The sequence below is a fragment of the Dermacentor variabilis genome, chromosome 2 (assembly GCF_050947875.1).
Source record: "Dermacentor variabilis isolate Ectoservices chromosome 2, ASM5094787v1, whole genome shotgun sequence".
NCBI classification, from domain to species: Eukaryota; Metazoa; Arthropoda; class Arachnida; order Ixodida; family Ixodidae; genus Dermacentor; species Dermacentor variabilis.
Window position 1 is genome coordinate 140,328,707 of NC_134569.1, and position 22,426 is coordinate 140,351,132.

General features: G+C 43.2%; 1 protein-coding gene across 1 annotated transcript in view; it reads left to right on the plus strand.

Annotated features, from left to right (window-relative positions):
• The first annotated feature begins 21,889 nt into the window (after nt 1-21,889).
• Nucleotides 21,890-22,426, plus strand: part of LOC142570468 (facilitated trehalose transporter Tret1-like) — a 32,103-nt gene continuing 31,566 nt past the window's right edge. Inside the window, exon 1 of the mRNA XM_075678852.1 lies at nt 21,890-22,160. Within this exon, the coding sequence (XP_075534967.1) occupies nt 21,890-22,160 (271 nt within the window). The remainder of the gene's footprint in view (nt 22,161-22,426) is intronic.

Sequence of the window (22,426 nt, forward strand, 5' to 3'; positions counted from 1 at the left end):
TAATAGTACATCTACAGCGGACAAAATATATATGTTACACATGAATCTCAAAAAAATTTAGTGTTGCGGAAATACGGCTTTTGCAGAACCCTTGTACACAACGTAACCAATTCACGTAAGATACAAATTGACATAGCAAACTTGTCCTCTTTGACTGTTATAATAGATGTCGTTTACAGAACCACAATATCTGTTCTTCATGCATAGCTATTAGTTTGTAAACGTCGTGCTTTTATTTTTTCAAATTTTCGAATTTTTCAAAATATTTTAAACAAAATTCAGGCCCTAAATCGAAGTTTTGTTTCCAACAGACACAAGGATTTAACTTTCTCTCTCAAATGCAACTAATTTCAATAAAAGCGATAAGCAGGATTATCTCAGAAAAGCGTTTCTGCGTTTTACAAGTATTTGAATCGGTCGCGTCGGATTGGGCCCGAGCTAAACCTTCCTCTTAAACAAATTGTCGAGTGATCAAATACATGAATAATAACTGCATTTTCATTGCCAAAGATGCTGCAAACGAATTCTTGGACGCTACGCACTGTCAAAACAATAAAATATGTATGTTTTCATAAAAGAATATATTCGTATGTGCCAAAAATTTTGCCCAAGATAAGTGATATCAATGCTTCCATATTTTTGTCTATTTATTAGGTAAAGAAAATATCACACGAACTTTTAGAACTATATCAGTTCGAAACCAGGAAAGCAGTGCATGCCGCTGATATGAAAAATTAAAAGGCAATGAGCTGAACAAGTTGAGGACAAATATGTTAATGAAACTTTGTCATTCAAGAACCATGCTTACATTCTTGTATATATGCAATGGCCAGTGAAAAATCTCAATGACGCTGTCGTTTGTTCCAATGTATTACGCAGGAGTAGCTGTTCCCTGTCGTGTATCGTGAGTAATTGCACTGAAGTTATAGTCGCGATAGAGAGCACGTATAAAAAGCAGGAGTTCTGCAAGATATACGAGGGAAAGTCAAATGAATGTGAGCCAACAACGGGGTACTTAATTAAAAGTCGACTTCATGAGAATTTAGACATTTGTCCCACTGACTCACGAGTCGCGTGATTCCCGTCTTATAAAACTCCTTGGGTTGCTGCTTCAAAAAGTCTGTATCTTGTTCCCTTGAGCTGTTTTTTCGGTTGCCCCAAAATGTAGGAGTCGCAAGGTGACAGGTCTGAGCTGTATGGCGGATGTTGCAGCGTTTCCTACTTGAACTTTGACAGTTTTGTACTAACCACATAAGCGACGTGGGGACAGGCATTGTCGTGGAACAAGATGACCCCATTCGTCAATTTTCCACGTTGTTCGTTGTTGATTGCAACACGCTGCCGTTCTGGCGTTTCACAATATCGAAAACAATTGATAGCCTCTCAAGATTTAGCGAATTATATCAGCAACGGGCCCTGACGATCGCAAAAAAAGTCACCAACACCTTTCCAGCGGAAATGATGGCCTTTGCGTTCTTTGTGCGTGGTAAATTCGAATGTCTCCACTGTAAGCTTTGCCATCGTGTTTCAGGCTCGTAGTACTGGCACCAAGGTTCGTCCCCGATCACAATTGCAAACAAGAAGTCGTCATCCTCATTGTGATACCCGATCAGATGAGTCAAGGCAGCGCGAAACTTCTCCGTCTTCTCGCGATGGATCAAAATCTTGGGGATCCATTGCGCACCAAAGAGCTGATAACCGAGAAGCTCATGAATTATGGCGTGAAACGAACCGTGACTGATGTTCAGACGGTCTACCAGTTCATTGATGCTTATCCTCCGTTCTTGTTTCATCAGCTCATGAACCTTTGAAATTGTGTGGGGGGTGATTGCATGATGGTTTTGGCCCGGTCTTGGAATGTCTTTGCAACTTCCTTAGAACCGTTTGCTCCAACGCTTCGCAGTGGTCAATGAAATGCAGTGTTCAACGTACACGGCAGCCATACGCCGATTAATTTCTGTTTTGGAAACACCTTCAGCTGTCAAAAACTTCACGACACCGAGCTGTTCAAATTCTGAAGTGTCCATTATGTGACGCAACCATATTCAACCCAGTGTATGAGAGCATCAAAACATTATCTTCACACCTGCGTGTCACTTTTGTAAATGAGACATGCCGTTCTCCTACGCGCATGCCTCGCAGATAATGAACCGAACCATTATTGCGCCGTTAGGGTAGGCTCACTTTCATTTGACTCGCCCTCGTACATTAGACATGCAAAGATACAATGGGATATACAAATGCGAAAATACGGCTTGATAAAGGACGAAAAAGTGTCACTGGAAACAAAGTTCACTGCATGTATACACAAAACCTCGCAACAAGATATTTAAGTATACCGTATAAGTCTCCAATGAGTCTATGTATGTAAGAAAATGTAACTGTATATAATGCGTCAAGCAAGGCAAATAAACATGCTGCACAATCATAGATTCACAGAATCCTAGATTCCGCCCCCATTCCATCCACACCCCCGATGTATTACGCGCGACGGAAGGCGGCGCTCTTGCTCCCCGCTTTTCTCCTTTGCGCAGCGCGTGGTCACGGTGTTATCATCCTTGGACTTAATACGAAACATGAGGGCAACGGCGACGGCAGGAATGCGCCTGGAGTGTCCGTATAATTACTTTCGCAATAATATAATAAACGTATCCGGCAACTGAAGCGTCCCGTCGCCCATTACTTTCCGCAAAAGAAGTATCAAAATCGAACTTTCACCATGCGACAATTCGCTGCGCCGCAACAATGTATTTTTTTTCTGCGGGGCGGAGGCACCGAAATGAAAAAAAAAAACGCATAGGAAAGTATGTTGGCCAGAATCTAATGCCTACTTCGGGCACCTAATGGGGCTACGGAAGGAATACCGAAGAAAACATGAGACGCTTGGTCCACCCAGAACCATACGCATACTGCTCAGTATCCTACACCGGCGAGACAAAACTTTCCGGAAAGGTTCCGCTCAAGGAACGCGGTGCAATCCTTCGAGTCCCCACAGTGATGGCAGCGAGCGACCATTGTTTTTTTTTCTCGTCTGCTAGCCAGAAAGCGTCCAAAACTCTGTCAGGTGAAAATCCACTCGGCCAGAGCAAACCGAACGCGCACCGAAGTGCACCGCGCGGTGGTCGGGGCCATACGAGAAAAACGGATGCGCTCTGGCTGGCTCTGGCAGCCCGCGGGTAGGGTAGCGAGAACAAAAAAAAAATTGAAGAGGCTCAATGTGTCCTCGCGAATAAAAGTCAAAGTAGAAAAAATAAATAAGAACGTAGTTACTTTGGCTGGCCTTAGTGTCTTGACATGGATGTTCTGGCGTAGGTTAAAAAAATGTTGATATTTTTTTATGTGACATGACGGCACAAATGAACCACCCAACGCTTCGTCTCATTGGACCTCGCTGCGTGCTTTGTCAACTCGTCTGCTAGTGTATTGATTTGGCTTGTCTCGTTGTATGTTCCGACGTAAGACTTTAGAAAAGTCAATGAAACTTTGACGTCAAATGTTTATAACAACATTAAACCCACAAAGTTCCGCAATTGAAAATCTTAAGCACAACTTTCGAAATGTCAAAGCAACTTTCGCATCAAAAGCTTATGAGATTTATGCCCATAAAGTTTCGCATTTGATATCCATGTGCTCCATAGATTCCGTGGCCTCAGTGAGATGCCGCGGCGAGCCCGCTCACCATCAAAGCGCCCTTGAAACTTTGTGCTCGGATGGGACTGCTTGGCATTATGTGACTACCGGTGTATGGGCGTTGCCACGAAATCTAGCCCGAGTTCGGAATCTCTGCGGTTAAATGTCTTTTCGAGAGTCAGAAAGACATCCTTGACAAAATCCAGAGTGAATTCCGGCGCCCGGGGTCGCTTTGGTCGGCGGCGCATGGACAGCACGAAAAAATTTCGGGGGGGGCTGAAGCCCCATAAGCCCCCCCCCCCCTGGCTACGACCCTGCGTGGCGCCTATGTAGGTGTCGGCATATCTTGTCATGTCACCCTGATAGATTGGCTGTCAAAGTGGTTAAGCATACTCTTCTCAAATCCTTTTATTGTTATTTCGCAGTGACATCGTGGGTTTCAGCCTGCTATATATTATTTTAATAGTTCCCACAGAGTAACTCATACATTCAATTGTACGTTGAAAATATGTGTTTCTACTTTTTCAGGGTAACGCACGTTCTTACTGGTGTAAAGTCTTCCTCCAACGTTTACGTATTTCTTCTACATATTGTATGTATGAGTGCTTGTTTTGTCACTAGCAAAGTGCGCAGCGCAGTTGATCTCATCTGTCTCGCGCAATTCGTCAATATTCAACTAAGTATTAGAAATTATACTTTTTAGTGCGAAAACCTTTGAGAACCTAATAGGTCATGGGCTGGGCCAGTTGTTCCAAAGTAGATGTGCTTGTGATCTACGTCCTTATTGATAAAAAGAGTCGGCGTGGTAGTGCAGGTGATACTGATCAGCTGTTCATACGTCAACACGGGCAACGTATTTATGCTGATACCAAGCCGCAGCTCTGCACCTCAGGCGTTCATTACATATAGACAGCGAATGTTAATACGCTCGGGTTTGTTACATGCCGTGGGGATACGAAATGCTATGGTGCTTTCTCATTCGTGCGTACAAGTAATAATGAAGGTGCTGCTCGTTTTCCGCCTGAAATTATGAATTTCACAAGGTCGCATAAGCGATGGCGTCACTAAGACTCAGACTCAAATTTTCTTACATGGGTTGCCTAATTTTTTGAAACCCATGATTTGAGACTTTGCGCTAACTGCTTAAGATTATTTCAGAGCATCTGAAGCATTGTACTTCGATTTGCCTTAATGTGTGTCCCAATAACAAACTCGCAATAAATCAACGCCTCTCAAATTCCCTTATCCACTCTTTGCAGATTGCATCAGCCTGGAGCAAATTTTCCAGCAGCAGGCTGAGACCGACACTGTAATCGATATATCAGACCTCAAGCAGAGGGCGAAAATTTCCATACAGTGATATGCATGGCGAAACCGGGAAAAAGAGATCAAGCTTATGACCACGGTTTGGAGCATAGATCCCAGTACATGGCGGTGGATCTTTCATCCCCAACAACTACGAACTTATCTTGGACCTGGCAACGTTGAACACGTGAATCCTCTCGAGCGAGGATAGCTTAGTAGGGCTCTTCAACGAATTATCAGAAATAGCCTGAGATATTAGTAGCCTGAGTGATAGTGGCCTGTGTGAAGTTAAAAGGATTGGCGAAGTGTATACTGTGCTCACTAACGGCCACGTCCTCTGCTACGACGGTTTTCCAGATAGAACAGAATACGGGGCAGTACTTCTAATCTATAAGGACACAGTGGGCAACATTGATGAATTCTACAGCATTAATGAGGGGGCAGCACTTGTCGTAATCAAGATGAATAGGAGCTATAAAATAAATGTAGTACAAGCCCAGGCTCCAACCTGCAGTCACGGTTTTATGAAGACCAGTTTTATGAAAATGTTCAATTAGGGAAGATAAAAGTGGAAACTCAGTAAAATCTTGTCTTTGAGGACTTCAATGCAAAATTTGTGGAAAAAGCAGGCTGGGGTACAAGGAATTGGCAACAACTGCATCAATCCTAAGAACACTAGAGGAGAGATGTTGGTAGTGTTCCCGGAAACAAATAGGCTCCGAATAATGAATACCTTCTTCAGGAAGTGCATTAATTGGAAGTGGACCTGGAAAAGCACTGATGAAGAAACGAGAAATTAAATAGATTTCATATTTTCAGCAGATGCCAACTTAGTGCAGGATGTATAAGTGTTAAGTAGGTTAAAGAGCAGTGACGATAGGTTAGTGAGATCTAAAATTTCTCTCAACTTGAACAAAGAAAGAGTAAGATTAGTCAAGAAGAAACAGGCCCACCTTGACGCAGTAAGAGACGAATTCACTCAGCTGCACTGAAACAAATATGCAGGTTTTTAAAACAGAAAGATGAACATAGTATCGACGTAAATAATGAAATCGTAACTAGCCTGAATTGAGAAGTACTGATTGAAGCACGAGGTAACGCACCAAGGCAACCGGTAGGTAAGGTATCCCTACTATCACATCATCTGTGAAGGAAATGACTAAGCACGAAAGTGTCCCACTTAAGAGATCAAATAGAATTTGCTGAACTGTCCAAACTGATCAACAAGAAGAAAGCAAAAGATATTGGAAATTACAGCGTGGTAAACATTGAGGAAACAGTAAAAAATGACCGCAGCATGAAGTCAGTGTGGAGAAAGCTTGGCAGAGGACAAGGCATAATGTGTGCTCTGAAACATAAGCAGGGTAATGTCAACAGCAATTTTGATGCTAAAGTAAATGCAGCAGAATAATTCTTTACAGACCTGTACAGTATCCAGAGCAACCACGCTATTTTCATACTAAGTAGGGATGAAGAGCATACAGAGGCTTTTTTTTTATAACTAGCGATAATGTTAGAAGGGTCTTACAAGACATGAGCAGGCGAAAAGCGATAGGAGAAGATAGAATAACAGTCCGTTTAGTCAAAGATGGGGGACATAGTTTCCTTGAAAAGCTTGCGGCCCTTTATATTCATAGCCTCATGACTTAAAGTGTACCAGAGCGCTGGAATCACGCCAACAATATACTTGTCGTGAGTCGAGGGGTCGCAGCCGAGCGCCAGAACGAGAGGACCAGCGTACAGGGCTTATAGAACAGAACTATCTGTGCCGTGCTTGCAGATAAAGCATCGCTGTCCATCTTTATTTTACACGAATTTCGCAGCCGGCACCAAGGCACCTTCTGAGAGCCCCGCCTCAGCGTGCCCGCATTGCAGCATCGGTAGCCGCTACATATTCACCTAAGAGAAGGAAAGCGTTAAATAATTGGAGAATTATAGGCTGCTGGGCTTGCTTTCTCCAGCTGCCTAAAATGTTCACCAAGATAATTTCCAATAGAAGCGGGCGACACTTGACTTCGTGATCATCATTTATTAGACCCTTAAAGGCCCCTTGAGAGGCATTACATAAGGGGGGGGGGGGCATCAGTAAGAATAGCAGAACGCAGGATCGGCCCTAAGCGATATGACAATTAGCGTGGAAGGGCTGTATCAGAAAACGTATGTACACAGAACGCTCGAACGGCAACACACTGATTACCTGAATGGTTAACAAGTAACATTGATCATAAAAGGGTGCTGCCTTGCCAGTGGGCAAGGCAGCACCCGAGGGATGCAGTCACGGCTAAACCTGTTCGTCTTTCTCATGCAGGTCTTTGCCTCGTGCATCGACGCTGCTTCTTTTCATCCCGTCGACGGTCAGTGTGCTGCGCCGTGGAATGAACGACATCACCATGTGCCATGTGCTCTTCCATGCCAACACTGGATTTCGCAACGACACCGATGGCTGCTGCACTGAACGTTGTCGGCATTCGCCATGGCTATCCCAAGTAACATCGACATTATCAAATCTCTTGGAAACCGCTCCTCAAGATTTCTTCGCCAGTGGGCAAGGCAGCACCCGAGGGATGCAGTCACGGCTAAACCTGTTCGTCTTTTTCATGCAGGTTAGTAGATATCGCAATTCCTGTGAATTTAAAAGTGATTCCCTCTGTTTGGTCGTGCTGCCTTGCCCAGGCGTCTTGCTTGAATGTTTCGCTGAGTGTTTTGACTCATTTTGTCTGCTTGCACTGTTGTTAAGCGGGGACGTTGAGCTTAATCCAGGCCCAGGGATAGCAGATCAACTCGAAGAAATTCTCCAAAATCAAAAAGCTTCTTCATGTGAACTAAAGGCTATCGGAGTTAAGCTAGACTCGCACATTACCTCGACAAACGTGAGAATGTCTTCCATTGAAGGTAAACTGGAAGTGCTTTCACAGACAGCTAAAAGGATGGAGACAAGCGAGCAAACGCTTGTGGAACTAAACGAAGAGATTGCTTCACTAAGGAGAAATGTGGACAACATTGAAAATTATTCTCGACGAAACAATCTGCTCGTGTATGGGATTCAGGAGTGTGAAGCAGAGACAGTAAATAGTATTAAGGAACATATTCTAACAGAAATTTTTGAACGTAAACTTGAAATAAAAGTAGAGAGCCTAGAAAGTTTACACCGCCTAGGAAGAAAAGCGGCAGGGAAAGTGCGTCTGGTGATTATAAGGTTTTTTGACTTCACTGAAAAAGCGGAACTTCTCAGAAATGCTTCGAAGCTGAAGGGAACTCAAACGTACATTTCGGAAGACTTCTCACCTAGGCTAAGAACAATTAGAAAGCTGCTCTGGGCTACTGCTAAAGATAAGGAGCCTGAGGATAAAGTATGCCTCAAGTATGATAAATTAGTCATTAACAAAGAGGTCTACGCGTGGGACGAAAGGAAAAATCAAAGGTTTAAAGTACCTGAAGCCGCTTCACGCGGTATTGATCACAGCTATGAGAGCGGTGTAACGAAAGCCTCACAACCGGGGAAAAATGCAGGTCGTCCGCGAAGGAAACGCGCCAATGCCTCTAGTACTTGACAAACCACAGGTTCAGAATCACTGTCTTTTTTTGACGCCCATGGTTCTTCGAATCAAGCGAAGCATAAACCGCCATCGATTAATATTAATGCCGGTAGTTGTCGTGACGGCAAGACGACCCCATCGCCAGATACGTGCCAGTTATGTGTGATATCCCTGAATGCTAGAAGCATTGTAAACAAAATAGATAGCCTTGAAGTTCGGCTTATTTCTTACGATCCTCACCTACTGGTGATTTCCGAGACATGGTTACATAGCGGTATTCTTGACGAAGAAATTGTGCCACCGGACTACGTCATATACAGACGCGATCGCGGCTCACGTGGTGGAGGCGTTGCTGTGATTGCGAAACGTGCAGTAAGCGTAACGCTGCTTGAACAAATTGATCAGCATGAAAGTTTGTTGTTGCACGTTACTGCGCATGGTCTCACTTTTTTTTCTTTGTGCTGTGTATCGTGCACCTGATGCAGCGGATTCTTTCATGCATAGTTTATTTGACCGCTTACTGCCTTACCAAAACCGGAACTTAATTATTACCGGTGATTTTAATTTCCCTGCTATTGATTGGGATAAACCGTATTATGGCCTGTCTGCCTCATGTGATATTATTCTTGATCTGATGTTTTCTTTAAACCTTAAGCAAACCGTTGATGCATACACCAGAGAGACATCTGTCTTAGACCTTTTCTTTGTTAGTCAAACCTTTTTTGATGGAGTGCTTAGTGTTGAAGCTGGAATCTCGGACCATCGTCTGTTGTTCTTCTGTTGTGTTTCGTCAGTTGTTGCCGGGATGCGACAAGTTAAAATGATCAAGGACTACGCACGCGCTGACGATAACGCAGTCATCGACTCTTTACAATCACAGTTAGATAACCCTTGCTGCAATGACCTTTACAGTTTATGGCAGCACTTTATGAATACAGTACAGTATACTATTGAACATTTTTCCCCCTTAGAAAGGTTTGTATTAATCGCCGCAATCCTTGGATAAGTCGTGAAATCATTCACATGAAACGTAAAGTAAGGCGCTGTAGGAAGAAAAAAATACCTTGTCCGCAACAGTTCCAGGTTCTAAAAGAGGAACTTGCCTATAAGTTAAAACTAGCAAAGTCCCGTTATTTTGACACGACGCTCCTCGAATTTATCAGAAGTGATCCCCCAAAATTTTGGAATTTTCTAGGTCGCAGGACTGACCACTTGACCGAAATTCGACTTAATAACAGCGTTGTAACCGACTCCACCATCATAGCGCAAGGTTTTAACTCGTATTTTCAAAGCGTGTTCCTTATGGAACGGGCAACCGCAGCTAGAATTCCAGTTGAAGATCCTGGGGACGTACCAACTATCTCTGTGAACGGTGTTGTGTCTATGCTGCGTAAACTCGCAGATAAAAAATCCGCGGGTCCCGATGGGCTTCCAAATGCCTTTCTGAAGCGTTTTCCAGCACAGGTGTCTGTTTTCTTAACGAGGATCTTTCAAGTCTCGTTACTTTCGGGAGATGTGCCGGAGGACTGCAGGATGGCCCACGTTGTGCCAATTCTAAAAAAAGGGGACAAGCTAACCATTTCTAATTATCGACCAATCTCAATCACTTCCTCTTGTTGCAAGCTGCTTGAACACATTGTATCGGGTTATCTTAACTCCTATCTTGCTGAAAATAACATTTTATCACCTGCACAACATGGCTTTCGGAAAGAAATGTCCACTGTGACACAGTTAGTTACAATAATTCATGATTTTTCTGTTGTGCTTGATAAATCAGGGCAGATTGATGTACTTATTTTAGATTTCCGCAAGGCATTTGACACAGTTCCCCACAGTAAACTTATTTATAAACTGGAAAGTATTGGCGTCCCTACTTACCTTGTTAACTGGATTAATGCTTATTTAAAACACAGGACACAGTACGTAGAGGTTAATGGTTGTAAATCTGAAGTGCTTCCAGCTACGTCAGGTGTACTCCAAGGAAGCGTTTTAGGCCCTCTGCTCTTCTTTATTTATATTAATGATTTGCCGGCTGCTATTTTCGAAAATGTCTCTGTCAAGCTTTTTGCAGATGACTGCATTCTCTTCAAGAGCATAAACGAGCGTAATGATCATTACCTCTTACAAAACTCACTATTAGCTGTTCATCAATGGTGCCTTAAATGGAATATGCAACTTAACCTAGATAAAACTGTCCTCTTACTAATTTCGCGCAAAAAACAGGTTTCTCCTTTCTCTTACAGCCTTCTAAATCATTCTGTTATGGAGGTCACACATCATAAATACTTAGGGGTTACAATAACAAACGATTTAACCTGGTCTGCGCATATTGCAGACATTTGTTCCTCATCATTTTCCAAGCTGTGCTTTCTGAGGCGGAGGCTTAGAGGCGCTCTAAGTAAGCTTAAACGTCTTGCATACATAACATTCATCAGATCAAAATTAGAGTACGCGTCGGTCTTATGGGACCCGTTCATAAAGAAGGACATTTACCAGCTTGAGATGGTGCAAAGGAAAGCGATTAGGTTTATTTATAACAAATACAGAAGGCTTGATTCACCTACGACACTAATGAAAACAAATAACATCCAACTACTTCAAGTACGTAGGAAAATGTCCCGTTTGTTCTTCCTGCATAACCTTTTAGCACATAAACTAAACATTTCGCATCCCACAGAACTTAAACAGTTATCGTCTGGACGAACACACCACACAGGAAATCATTTACTGGAACCAATTTTTGCAAGAACTGAAACATTCAAACACAGTTTTTTCCCGAGGACCGTTTCCGACTGGAACTGTCTTCCAGGGGCCATCTTCCAGTCCCCTAATTTTGTTAAAGCTCTAGAAGAGCATTTGTTTGAGTGAATGAGTGCTGTATATGTGCGTATGCGTATATATATGAATGAATATGTACATGTTGTATATATATTTTTCTGCTTGTATATTAGCGGCAATCTGTTAAAGTGCCGTTTTTTCTTTTTCTTTTTCTTTTTTTATGTGACAGTGTATTTACATGCCTTGTATAGCCCCTCCTGCATGGGCCATAACTGTTGGCCTGCAGTATTCTGAAATAAAATAAAAGTCATATATATGTATATATATATATATATATATATATCACGTTAATATTCTGACCACGCACCTGCAGCCTTCGACATACACACACACACACAGACACACACACACACACACATATATATATATATATATATATATATATATATATATATATATATATATATATATATATATATATATATATATATATATGTATATATATGTGTATGTGTGTGTGTGTGTAGAAGGCTGCAGGTGCGTGGTGAGAATATTAACGTGATTCTGAGCAAAAATGATTTGCTATTAGCGGTTTGAATTTGAGCGGGTCGCGCTCTGTAACGACCGAGGTAAGTTGTTCCATTCCTCAATGGCTACAGGAAGAAGTGATCTGTTAAATGCGGTCATTTTACCAAAAAGTCATTATATGATGGTAGAATCGAGTAGACTACGTGAATGGCGGGTGGGAGCTAGTAGTAACTGCCAAGCAAATGAAAAAAGCAGCAATAAAATTTATGACATAAGCAGAGTGGCAGATAGCTTGCGTCTGACGTCTTACCATTCGTGCGACTCCATAATACTATTGATGCTTGAATAGTAGTCGTTCTCGAATGGTAGGAGCAAGCGTTATGAAGCGAGCAGCACAATTTTGCACGGATTCCAGTAGCTTAATAAGGTAGGTTTGACAAGGATTCCAAATGTACGACGCGTATTGAAATTTAGTGCAACGGAAGGTTACACATGCTATTTGGCGGACTGAGGGTGGGCACAGAAACAACGTTTTTCTAATGTAACCAAGTTTCCTTGATGCATTAGACACAAGTTGAGGAATGTGTTTGGATCACGTTAAGTTACTGCTGATTAGGATGTCAAGGCACTTGTATTTCTCTGCATGCATTAGGTTCACTGAATTTAAGGAGTAGTCGTATTCCGAGTTAGACTGCTCGCGCGATACTCGCAAAACTTTACGTTTAGAAGCACTAGTTTGCATCATCCCACACGAGCTCTCTTCGATCTCTGTTCAAACGATCAGAGATTGCAAACTACTGCAAACTATCTCTGTCCTATCAAACAGAGATCGTTTTCCAGTAGTTCATGGTCTTTAGTGGTGGTTATGCGGCGGTACATGATAAAGTCGTCAGCGAATAGATGAGTGGATGGTGAAATTCCTGAAGGCAAGTCATTTAAATAAATGAACAAGAGTAGAGGGCCAATCACAGATCCCTGACCGAGGGGAGTCAATGCGGAGTGATGATCACCGATCATTCTGAACTGTAAATGATCGGATTAAAGGGATTTAACACATGAGAGGGTTAAGGTCTCAAGATTGAAACAATAGAGTTTATTTTATAGGCGTTTATGGACAACGCGGTCAAAGGCTTTAGAGAAATCTATGTATATGATTTCAGTTTGGAACAAGGTGGCTAAGTTTATTTGTAGGTCGGTTATGAATTCGAAAAGCTGAGTCTCGCAAGACAGACCAGGTAGGAAGCCATGTTGATTCTAAAAGAAGAAACGATTACTTTAAAGGTGAACTGAAACGCGCGCGTAAATAAAGTGCTCGAGAATTTTCAGCCAATGCATGTAAGCGAAATACGGCGGTAATTTGATGGATTACAACGTTCACTTGATTTGAATAGTGGGGTGACGTTGGCTATTTTCCAGTAGTTTGGTATCCTGCATTCCGAAAGTGACTGAGCAAATATAATGGATGACATGTGCCTTGTTATAACGCCAGTGGATTCGCGAGTTTTTGCCGAGACGTTACCAGATCCGGGGGCGCTTGATGTTTTTAGCTAATTAATAATTCTCGGGATTCGTTCAGCGGTCACTGTAATCGGTGGCTTCTGGGGAAGGTATCTCTACGTGAAAAAGGAGTATTGTCGGTTGGTTCCTTAGTAAAAAACCGAGGAAATTTCGGATTCATCAGGTCAGAACGTTGCTGAGGGGGGTACTCGTGACCCATCGGCGTTTGTCAGTGAAATGTTATGCGATGAATTCTTTAGGTTTATGATATTCCAAAGCTTTTTAGGGTTATCTCGGATAATGTTTAGTAAATCCTAGTGATAACACTTTCTTTTAGGTTTTTTCAGCATGCTGGTGTATTCTCCTGGACAAGTGAAATGTCGATTTTATTTTATAGCGGAGGTGTCGGCTTTCGCTAAGGGACGGGTTTCTCTTTTTCGAAAGCTTTCCGAGCGTATTACTATACCAAGGATGGCTGGTGTCACAACGAATATGCACGAGGCGGACGTATTCATGGATTAGTGTTTATATCTTCTGTTCATAAAATGACTAGTTTTGTTCAACACTTTTTGTGTAAGCGGTTGTCGTAAATGAAGTGGAAAACTTTTCTTGCCCAGAAATGATTGCCTGAAAGTTGTCATTGTTGTATTCTCGTGTAACCTTCTTTCGCAGTCGATTCGCAGCACTCAGAATCAACAGATTAAATAATAAAGTAAGGTGCTCATAGAGGCTATCCATACACGTAGGTGGCTGAATGAGATCGGGTTGTGATACAATGGCAACATGAAGGATATTGATTCCGCCAGTCGGAGTGTTAGTAATGTGGGTCAGGTTGAACAAAAGAGAGAGTTCATGAAATCTTTAGATGGCCGTGAAGATGCTGCCAGCTTAACTCAATCTATATCAGGCAGGTGGAAGCCTCCGCGGAGAAAGAAATTAGAGAGAGGAAACCGGGTATTTAAATCATTTACCACAGAGTGCAGTTCATGAAGAAAATCATGATCGCATTCAGGTGGTCGGTAAGCAGCGATGAATATATTATTTCCTGACGGTACCGGTACATTAATATAAAGTATTTTATAACTACTATTTATTGCAATACTGATTGAGTGCATATGAGCTTTGACTGGAAATATAAATTACCTGAGCAAGATTGACAGATGCTTAGAGAAAACCTTAGGCGATATTGTTTTTAAGGTATTTCGTCACGCTGATGGTTACCTGACTTTCTGCAATAAGAAATGATTTGATTCCGCTGCTGCCTCAGTAAGTGAGCAATCTAAACATAATGGAGGAGGATTAAATTTACAAAAGAATTTCCTCAAAAAAGCGTAATACAGTTCGCAGACTTTTCCTTCGTCTTCGAAGAAAATCACGTTTGTTGGCAGTACTCCCCAAGATCTTCGAAGCCATTGTTAAACTTTCAATGTCAGCATTCCAAAGTAGTAAAAAACGGAATTGCCATGTCGAGCCTTAAGTCTTCTCTCACCAAATCGTACATGCACCAAATGAGCGCCAGTTTTAATGCACAGGTCCGGCGCCTATTACTAGCAGGTTATCCTAGCATAGCAGTGGTGACTGTGGCTCACCGCCCAAACAAGTCTATTTCGAGGTGACGGACGTGATTACAGAAAGTACTAATAGCAAAAAAAGAGTAGGGGCTATTCTTTACATTCATTCAGTATCGCGCAAGCTTGAAAAATCGCAAGTAGGTATTGTGGTAATGTTGTTTGTTTTCACTGCTCCCAATAAGCTAGATAAGATATGCGCTGTCGTGCAGAGAAAAAAGAAGCAGGTGAAAAGCAAAAAAAAAAAACAGATATTTGTCCAGTGAACGACATCAAGAACAATTTTACTGACTGTCGTATGGGTCTGGTGTATAAAGTTCCATTTAGCTGTGGCCATTTCTACGTATGGCAAACGGGGCGGTGTATCAGTCAGCGGCTAATAGAACATAAGAGGTCGTTAACCGGTGGATCATCTTCTAATCATTGGTTACATTGCCAAAATTGTAACTTCACGCCTGAGTTAGATGAATGCACGATATTGTACAGGCATAACAATGAAGATACGCGTCTTATGGTCGATGCATGACATATCACTAATAGTAAAGTGCATGCGTGAGTCAGCCTTCGATTACCTTACATAACGAAGAGATCAAATGCCTTAAAAGTTATCTCTCATGTAGACCGGCACGTGTATCCGAATAACACGTGGTGCTACCATTCGAGAGTATGCCCATATCAGTTTTGTGTCCTTTTTTCGCCTCAGTGCTTTCTTCAGTTGATAGTTGACGTTCGTGTTGTGCACTTTTCTCTTGTATCCGTGTCTGCACGCCTTACCCCTTTTCTGCAGCAGCTGTTCACCACAGTTAGGTCTTCTAGCAGTACACGCTTATGCGGCAATACAGCATATTTCATGCAGAAGTTGGACTCACACTACCGCAGCGAAGGATGAATATGAAAATGGTGCCCAGTGTCCATTGAGGCTTATGCATATCCGTAGTGAACGGCTCCGTATCAACGTTGTTACCTATAGGGGTTTTCCAACGACCACACAACGGGTGTTTTTGCCTTCTCTCTATACCACACGTGGCTCAATCACAAAGCGAACAGACTGCACGTGCTTCTGTATTCCTTCAGCATTCTTGACGCTCGCAAATTGAACAATCACCAATCCCGGCGGCCTCGGACGAAAGGTTACCTCTCTTTCACTCCAGGGGCCCTATAACATAAAACTATTGCAATATGTTTTATTCCAATCCCCTGACGTCAAACTTGCGTAACCGCTGACGCAAGCAACGAGTGGTCACCCGCAGCTTTGTCTGAACAGACCATTCAAACGCTCTCCTCGTTCATAGGAGGTCACTTTTGTTTGCTTCAAAAAGGAATAACATTGATTACAGTGAGCGCCTTGTTTTATCTAAGTGGCTAACAAGAGGCACACTCAAGTGGAGAGGGATTCGATGGCGGCCGAGCCACTGCATTGAAAATCCATAACCAGATGAAGCGGTTGGTGCCAGCATCAAGGATTGGTCCGCTTTCCCTTATTTAGCTTGCGGCGACTCGTCGAAAATCGCGGCGGCATGCAACAGAAATATGGGAATGACGCTAAACCGGATCCTCAGTAAAGAAGAGTTGGCAGAACGATGTCGTAAACGTGCCGAAACTGCTCGAAAACGTTACACGGCCACGCAATAAGTTTTGTTATACGCAAATAAAACCATGCTCTCCGGTAGGTGCGAGTAGCCAGTGCCTGAGCTATCGGCGGTAGCCATCTTTTATTCCTTTCGGAATGGGGCAGCCCGTGGCTATTCAGAAGAAAATTCAGTTTTGTTCGGCATATTAAGGCACTTTAACGCGTACACGCTCTTTCAGGCGGTGAGTTTTTGAGTTTTTGTGACGTCGTGTGACAGGCAGGTGAAGTGGGTGCCACACGAAAAGTTTGGACCAATAGCCGAGGGCTCGTGGCGAAAAGGCGTCGAATCAGAAATAACTGTTTTTCTTTTGTTCGGTCAAATCATGCATAAACACTGTGTAGACATGATATCAGATGAGGAGCTATCGCGGTTTTCGTGACGTCGCGTGACACACAGGTGAAGTGGGGGAGGTCCATAAATATTTTTGACCACTCGTGGAGCGCTGATTGCACAATTGGAATAGAAAAGCTTGGAATAGAGTTACGTTATAGCACCCAAGATCTCCGAGAAAAAGCCCATCGTACATTGCAATAGTTTGCATAATAAAGAAAATTCACCTAGCGATCACCACAATGCAGATGCATTTAAATGGGCATGTTTGTTCGCGAGCTGGCGACGCTTGTTAAGTATGTGCACTGCAAATAGCTCATGTATGGGAGCCACTTCTAGAACCCGTTCAGTGATGCAATACGAAGAACAGAACATGAGTGCGTACTGCTCAGCTGCGATAGTAGCGGCTCATGGCGTTCAAGAGCAGCAAATAGATTTGATGAAACCTTTTGGATTTGAAAGTTGTGTACAGTTCCTCATGATGTTAACCATACTTCACACTCACAGTTAATTCCGCCTTTGCAAGCGTATGCATCTAAAGCTGAAGGAACCAACGCATGCTTGTGTATTTTCTCCTTATTACTCGCCAACTGCAATGCCCACCTCTCTTCTTCCTCCTATCTCATTTTGTTTTCTGTGCTCAAGCCGACTGGAGTTCTCTAGGTAACGCCGAGTTCAAAACCATTCTGTATGAGCACTATGTAGCACTTTCTCTTTCTGTGTGATTAGAATTCGCTGATTCTCACAAAAATACTACGCCTTACATTACCCATTACCATTACCATCACCATTACCCGCTAGAACTTGTCACAGCAATTAATTCATTCGGGGTCATTCACTTGAGTTGATATCAAAAGGTGATTGCCAGTGCAACCTAATTGATCTGACATCCTAGTTGTCATATGACAGGCAGTAGAAACTTTACGTAATCATGCATAGCGCTGATGTGGCAGAAGCTATGATGTCGAGAGTTCGTATGATTTTAAAAACCAACAGAAAGAAAACTTTTGTGATACATTTTCATCTCCTTTCGTAATCTAAGTGATTTTGTCAGGATTGGTTAAACATGTAGAATAAATAATAATTTTACATCTTGTCTTAATCAAAGGCCGCGCATAATGATAACGAAGTTCCATTACACAGCAACAATTACAGTAGCGCCCTGTTGGTATTTCATCAGAGCCGTTACATGTGAGAGCCACTACGCGTTACCGAGCCCCAGTGAAGAGGCAAAGCAAGTTTCCCTTTACGAATACACGCTGGCATTCCGAGCTCAGTTCAGCACCAGTAAATGGTGTTTCTCTATTTAGCACAATTGGAATAGAAAAGCTTGAAATAGAGTTACGAAGAGTTACGAAGAGTTGTCGAAGTAGGAATGCTTGGTGATGTGACTTACAGAGAGACTGAAGAGGAACACTCCTGTAAAGTGATATTTATTTGAAACTGTATTGTCTTTTATTTCATACCAATAGGTTCCTTGTGAGGACGTGAAGACAAACTGAAAGATGAAGTTCAATTTTCAGGACTTCGTGCCAGAACCCCAGAACCGGTAGGTCAGTGAACGTCAAGGAATTTGAAGCAAATTTTCGTACTTGGGTCATTGTGAGTCTGAAGGAATATTGTGAAAATTGTTGCCTAGAGTCCTTGGCTATTTACAATACAATGCTCTGCATCATTATTAATAAAGAAATTAACTAGATCAAAGGGTGGGGCATCATAATTTATGAAGTTTATGCGAGCTGGTGCAAGAACTTCGAGTCGCCCTCGCCACGTGTATTTCGTTTTCGTGCCGTTTCTAGCATACAAAGTCTTTTCTCACGGTAACAGTCGATTTTTGATATTGTGGAAATGATTTTCATATTGTAGAACATAGTTCAAATTGTTAAGGTGAAAGCCTTAAGTAGCTCATACTCCCGACGGCCTTGAAAAAAAAACGCGCCGTCCAGGCCAATGGTACAAAACACTGCCATCCTCCGCAATTGCTCATACTCCGTAAGCAAGAAAAAATGCAACGACTCATCCCTCTCGTAATGCAGAGGCTACAAGCACTTATAAAAATCAGGCGTACAATGCATACCTTCATTGGCATCACGCATACAACGAACAGAAACGCGGCATCTAGTCGATTGCTGCAAAAAAAAAAGAAAAAAAACACGTCGCTTTCTCAATGACCTCAGTAAGGCTGACGCTACAGCGCTCAGCAAAGTGAATTGAACAGTGCATACATTCATTGAAACCACGCGTACAACACACAGAATAGCATACATTTCAATGCCCTGCTGAGCGGATAGAACGTAAAATCGAAGGGAACCGCCGTTGGCGCGAGTCTGACCCCGCTATACGAGAACGCTAAGCTAAGCGTCGAAAACGAACCGAACAAGCCGAATCTCGAAATCAGCAACGCGACGCTGCGCATTACCAAATGCGCAGCATGCTTTCGCCTTGACGTTTCACAGCAGTGTAGCATGTTGCCGAATTTCCTATATTTATTGTGGGCGAATGAACCCTTCTCTTTGACAATGTTGCATAAAGAAAGGAATTCCCGAAATAACGTCGTACTGTGCGTGTTGCGTGCGGGCTCTGCAGGCCGGCAGGCGGGATGCGATGCACGACTCCTAATTTATGGGGTTTCACGTGCCAGAACCAAGACCTGGGGTTCTTTAACGGGCACCTAAATTTAAGTACACGGCTATTTTCGCACTTCGCCCGCATCGAAATACGACCGGCGTGGCCTGGAGATGCAAAAATCTACATGATAACACAGCACAATATGCTGGTATGGTGTGACGATAGCGTTTATTAGTGGGTTTTTGCTTTGCAGGCCAAAATCAGAAAAATAGAAGTCCTAAGCATTTAGCGTAGTATTCTTATTGTAGAAATGACGAGTACGAAAGTGCAATTTCTGCTCTGAATACCAGTTATTAATTAGTTATGGTTTATAAGCAAGCCCAAAACAATGCCTTCCTAAAAAAAGCAAAATGTTGTGAAAATTGGACATTTTTTGCAACATACACCACATACATTTTCAATTTCGTAACTCATGTTAGCACGTGAAATCGAAAGCGGAGAAATTAAAAACCTCAGCTCTCGGCTTTCCGAAAGGAGAAGAGGAAGAAGAACCAAGAACGAAGAGCAACGTTGTCCCACACCACGGCTATCCTGGCGCCGAGAAGGAAATCGAGCGGGTAAAATGTATTTGTCTTTCACTAAGCTTGGAGCACTGGGTCAATTCATGAAGCATGTGCAATGAGCTGTGCCATAAAGAACAGCACGAAACGAAAAATCCCAACTAAACGAGAGTCTGGGGATATTTGTGATTGGCTCTTGTTTGTGTACTGCTCTGTGCGCTGTTAAATGAACTCGTGGCTTGTTTTCCTTTAAGTGTGCGATATGTATAACGTAATCCAAAGTCACTTTATTTCACGAACAGGTTATGAACATTATTTCACGCAAAGTAAGTTCACTTGCAAAATTGATCGCATGGAGATATTCTTGTCTTTATTGCTTTAAATATGGTATGGCTCTCTTACAATAAAGAACATCATTCTTATATTATTAAGAACGAGGATGTATCTTAGGCGCGGCGAATAATGGTTTGCTAGTATCGGCCAAACCGCCAACCAATCGTGCTTTCCCGCAGTCATGTAGCAGCTTTTCTACCGAAACAACAGGGATACATGTGATAGCTACTCTCCCAAGTTCGAGCTAATCAGCATGTGCAAAGAAGGGAATGAATGTTTTGTTAAATACACATAGGCGATTTTCTTCTGCTTCTATGTAGACAGTAGCGCAATCATGCAGTAGGTGAGAAGGCTAGGATAGTTAGGATAGTTTGAATGGGTAAGACAGCACAAGCCCTACGCACATCAGATAACAGACGCAATCTAAGAGCCCGAAATAGTACTTTCTTTGGTATTGCCTTGCGTCGCCGTTTTTTATGCTCGCGTTCTTTTATGTGCAAAAGGGCAGTGTCCTAATAGATTCCTATTAAGAAAGTCGACGAGCATCGCCAGGCTGCCCTTCCCGCAAATTTTCCGCTAACACCACGACAAGCGTAGCTTTGCACCAGTACTCCTTCAGAATGCCACCTTGTCCAGCGAGGGGCGGGGGGGGGGGGGGAGGGGGCAAAGCTGACGTTCTAGTCTTTTGGTTTGCAATTTTCTCGTCAACATCCCGCTTTGAACTCTAAATGGAATGTCTGGAATCGGCTTTGAGAATGCACATGCACCTATCCGCATCGGTACTTGCTTCGACTATTTTGATAGGCGCCTGATCATACGCGTGTATACGCATGTCCCTTTGTACGAAACGAAATGTCAATATCGTTTGTAAACTCGTTTATTGGTTAGATAGAGTCAGTCAGAGAAATGAAGATTGCTCGTTTCACCGGCGAAACCGGCAAACAAAATACCAACATAGAGGTGGCTACCCTCTAGATGTCAGTGCTTGTTCGACAGATCAAAGCGAGAAACCCCTGGTTAAATTTCTTAGCCCTTGTCCTTAATTTCATGAACATTTCCATGGTCTCATTTACTGGTGTACATCATATATCGATATCTAGAAACAATCATATCCGGGTTCAATACAATAATAAATGCGCCATCCCTGGTGAACTCAGTGAGACTGCAGCGCAGATGTGCATGAGGTTAATTCAACGAGATTTTACGCTCTTTAGCTACACTTTCGCAAGAACAGACACCTTTAGGAAAGGCTTCGCGGAAGTCCTTAATTAGACAATTTGTGACATCTATAGCACCGTCTGCTATGTGAAGAACACATTGGCCTCCTGCTTGCAAGACAAAAGCCGCAGTCACTTATGCACTAAGACGGGGCAATGAAATGATAATTTAGCGTTAGAACTTACATTACGTGAATGCCAGTGAATCATAAATAAATCTCCATCTGGGAGCGTAATACCTGCATTACGTGCTTTCGTCCTCAACGGCCAGACCACTAATTCAGGTACTCTCCTTTTCGCAGCTCGTCGAGGCACAGCCGCGACACAGTGTCTTCACGACACAGCACCACTGCACCCGCGCAATTCAGCTCGCCCAGTGACCTGCCGTCGCCCCCCTACAATGCCGCAATGGAGGCGCTGCGGCACATGCGGCCCCCGGCCAAAGGTGCAACTCCGGTTAGCGAACCGGACAGCATGCTTCCGTGCGGCCACCACGTGCACGCGATGCTGGTCGCATGCTATGGTACCCTGGCCGCGGGCACCGCACTCGGGTTCGCCTCGGCTGCCATGGCGTCCATTGAACGCCAGTCCTGGTACGACCTGCCACGTGTGCCGCCTCAGAACAGATGGATCGCTGACAGCCTCTTCCTGGGAGCCACCGTGGGCGCTCTGTTCTCGGGTGAGCATACGAGCCGCGAACAATCTAATCCCACTCGCTCACTTCCCCCAGAAATTACCACTTGCTTTTGCTGCTCGCGGCGATGACCTTAGTCGAGGTGGCAAGGCTATTCTGTGCCTAATTTATGCATTTGTTCCTTCGTTGCTGCACATTTGATTACGAATGCGTGAGCTTCACAAGCTAGATGTGTTGCTCCTCGCCTGTTTGAATTGTGTGATGTTAGAAAGTATCATAGTGGCCTACAAATGCGCTTCTGCATATGCAGT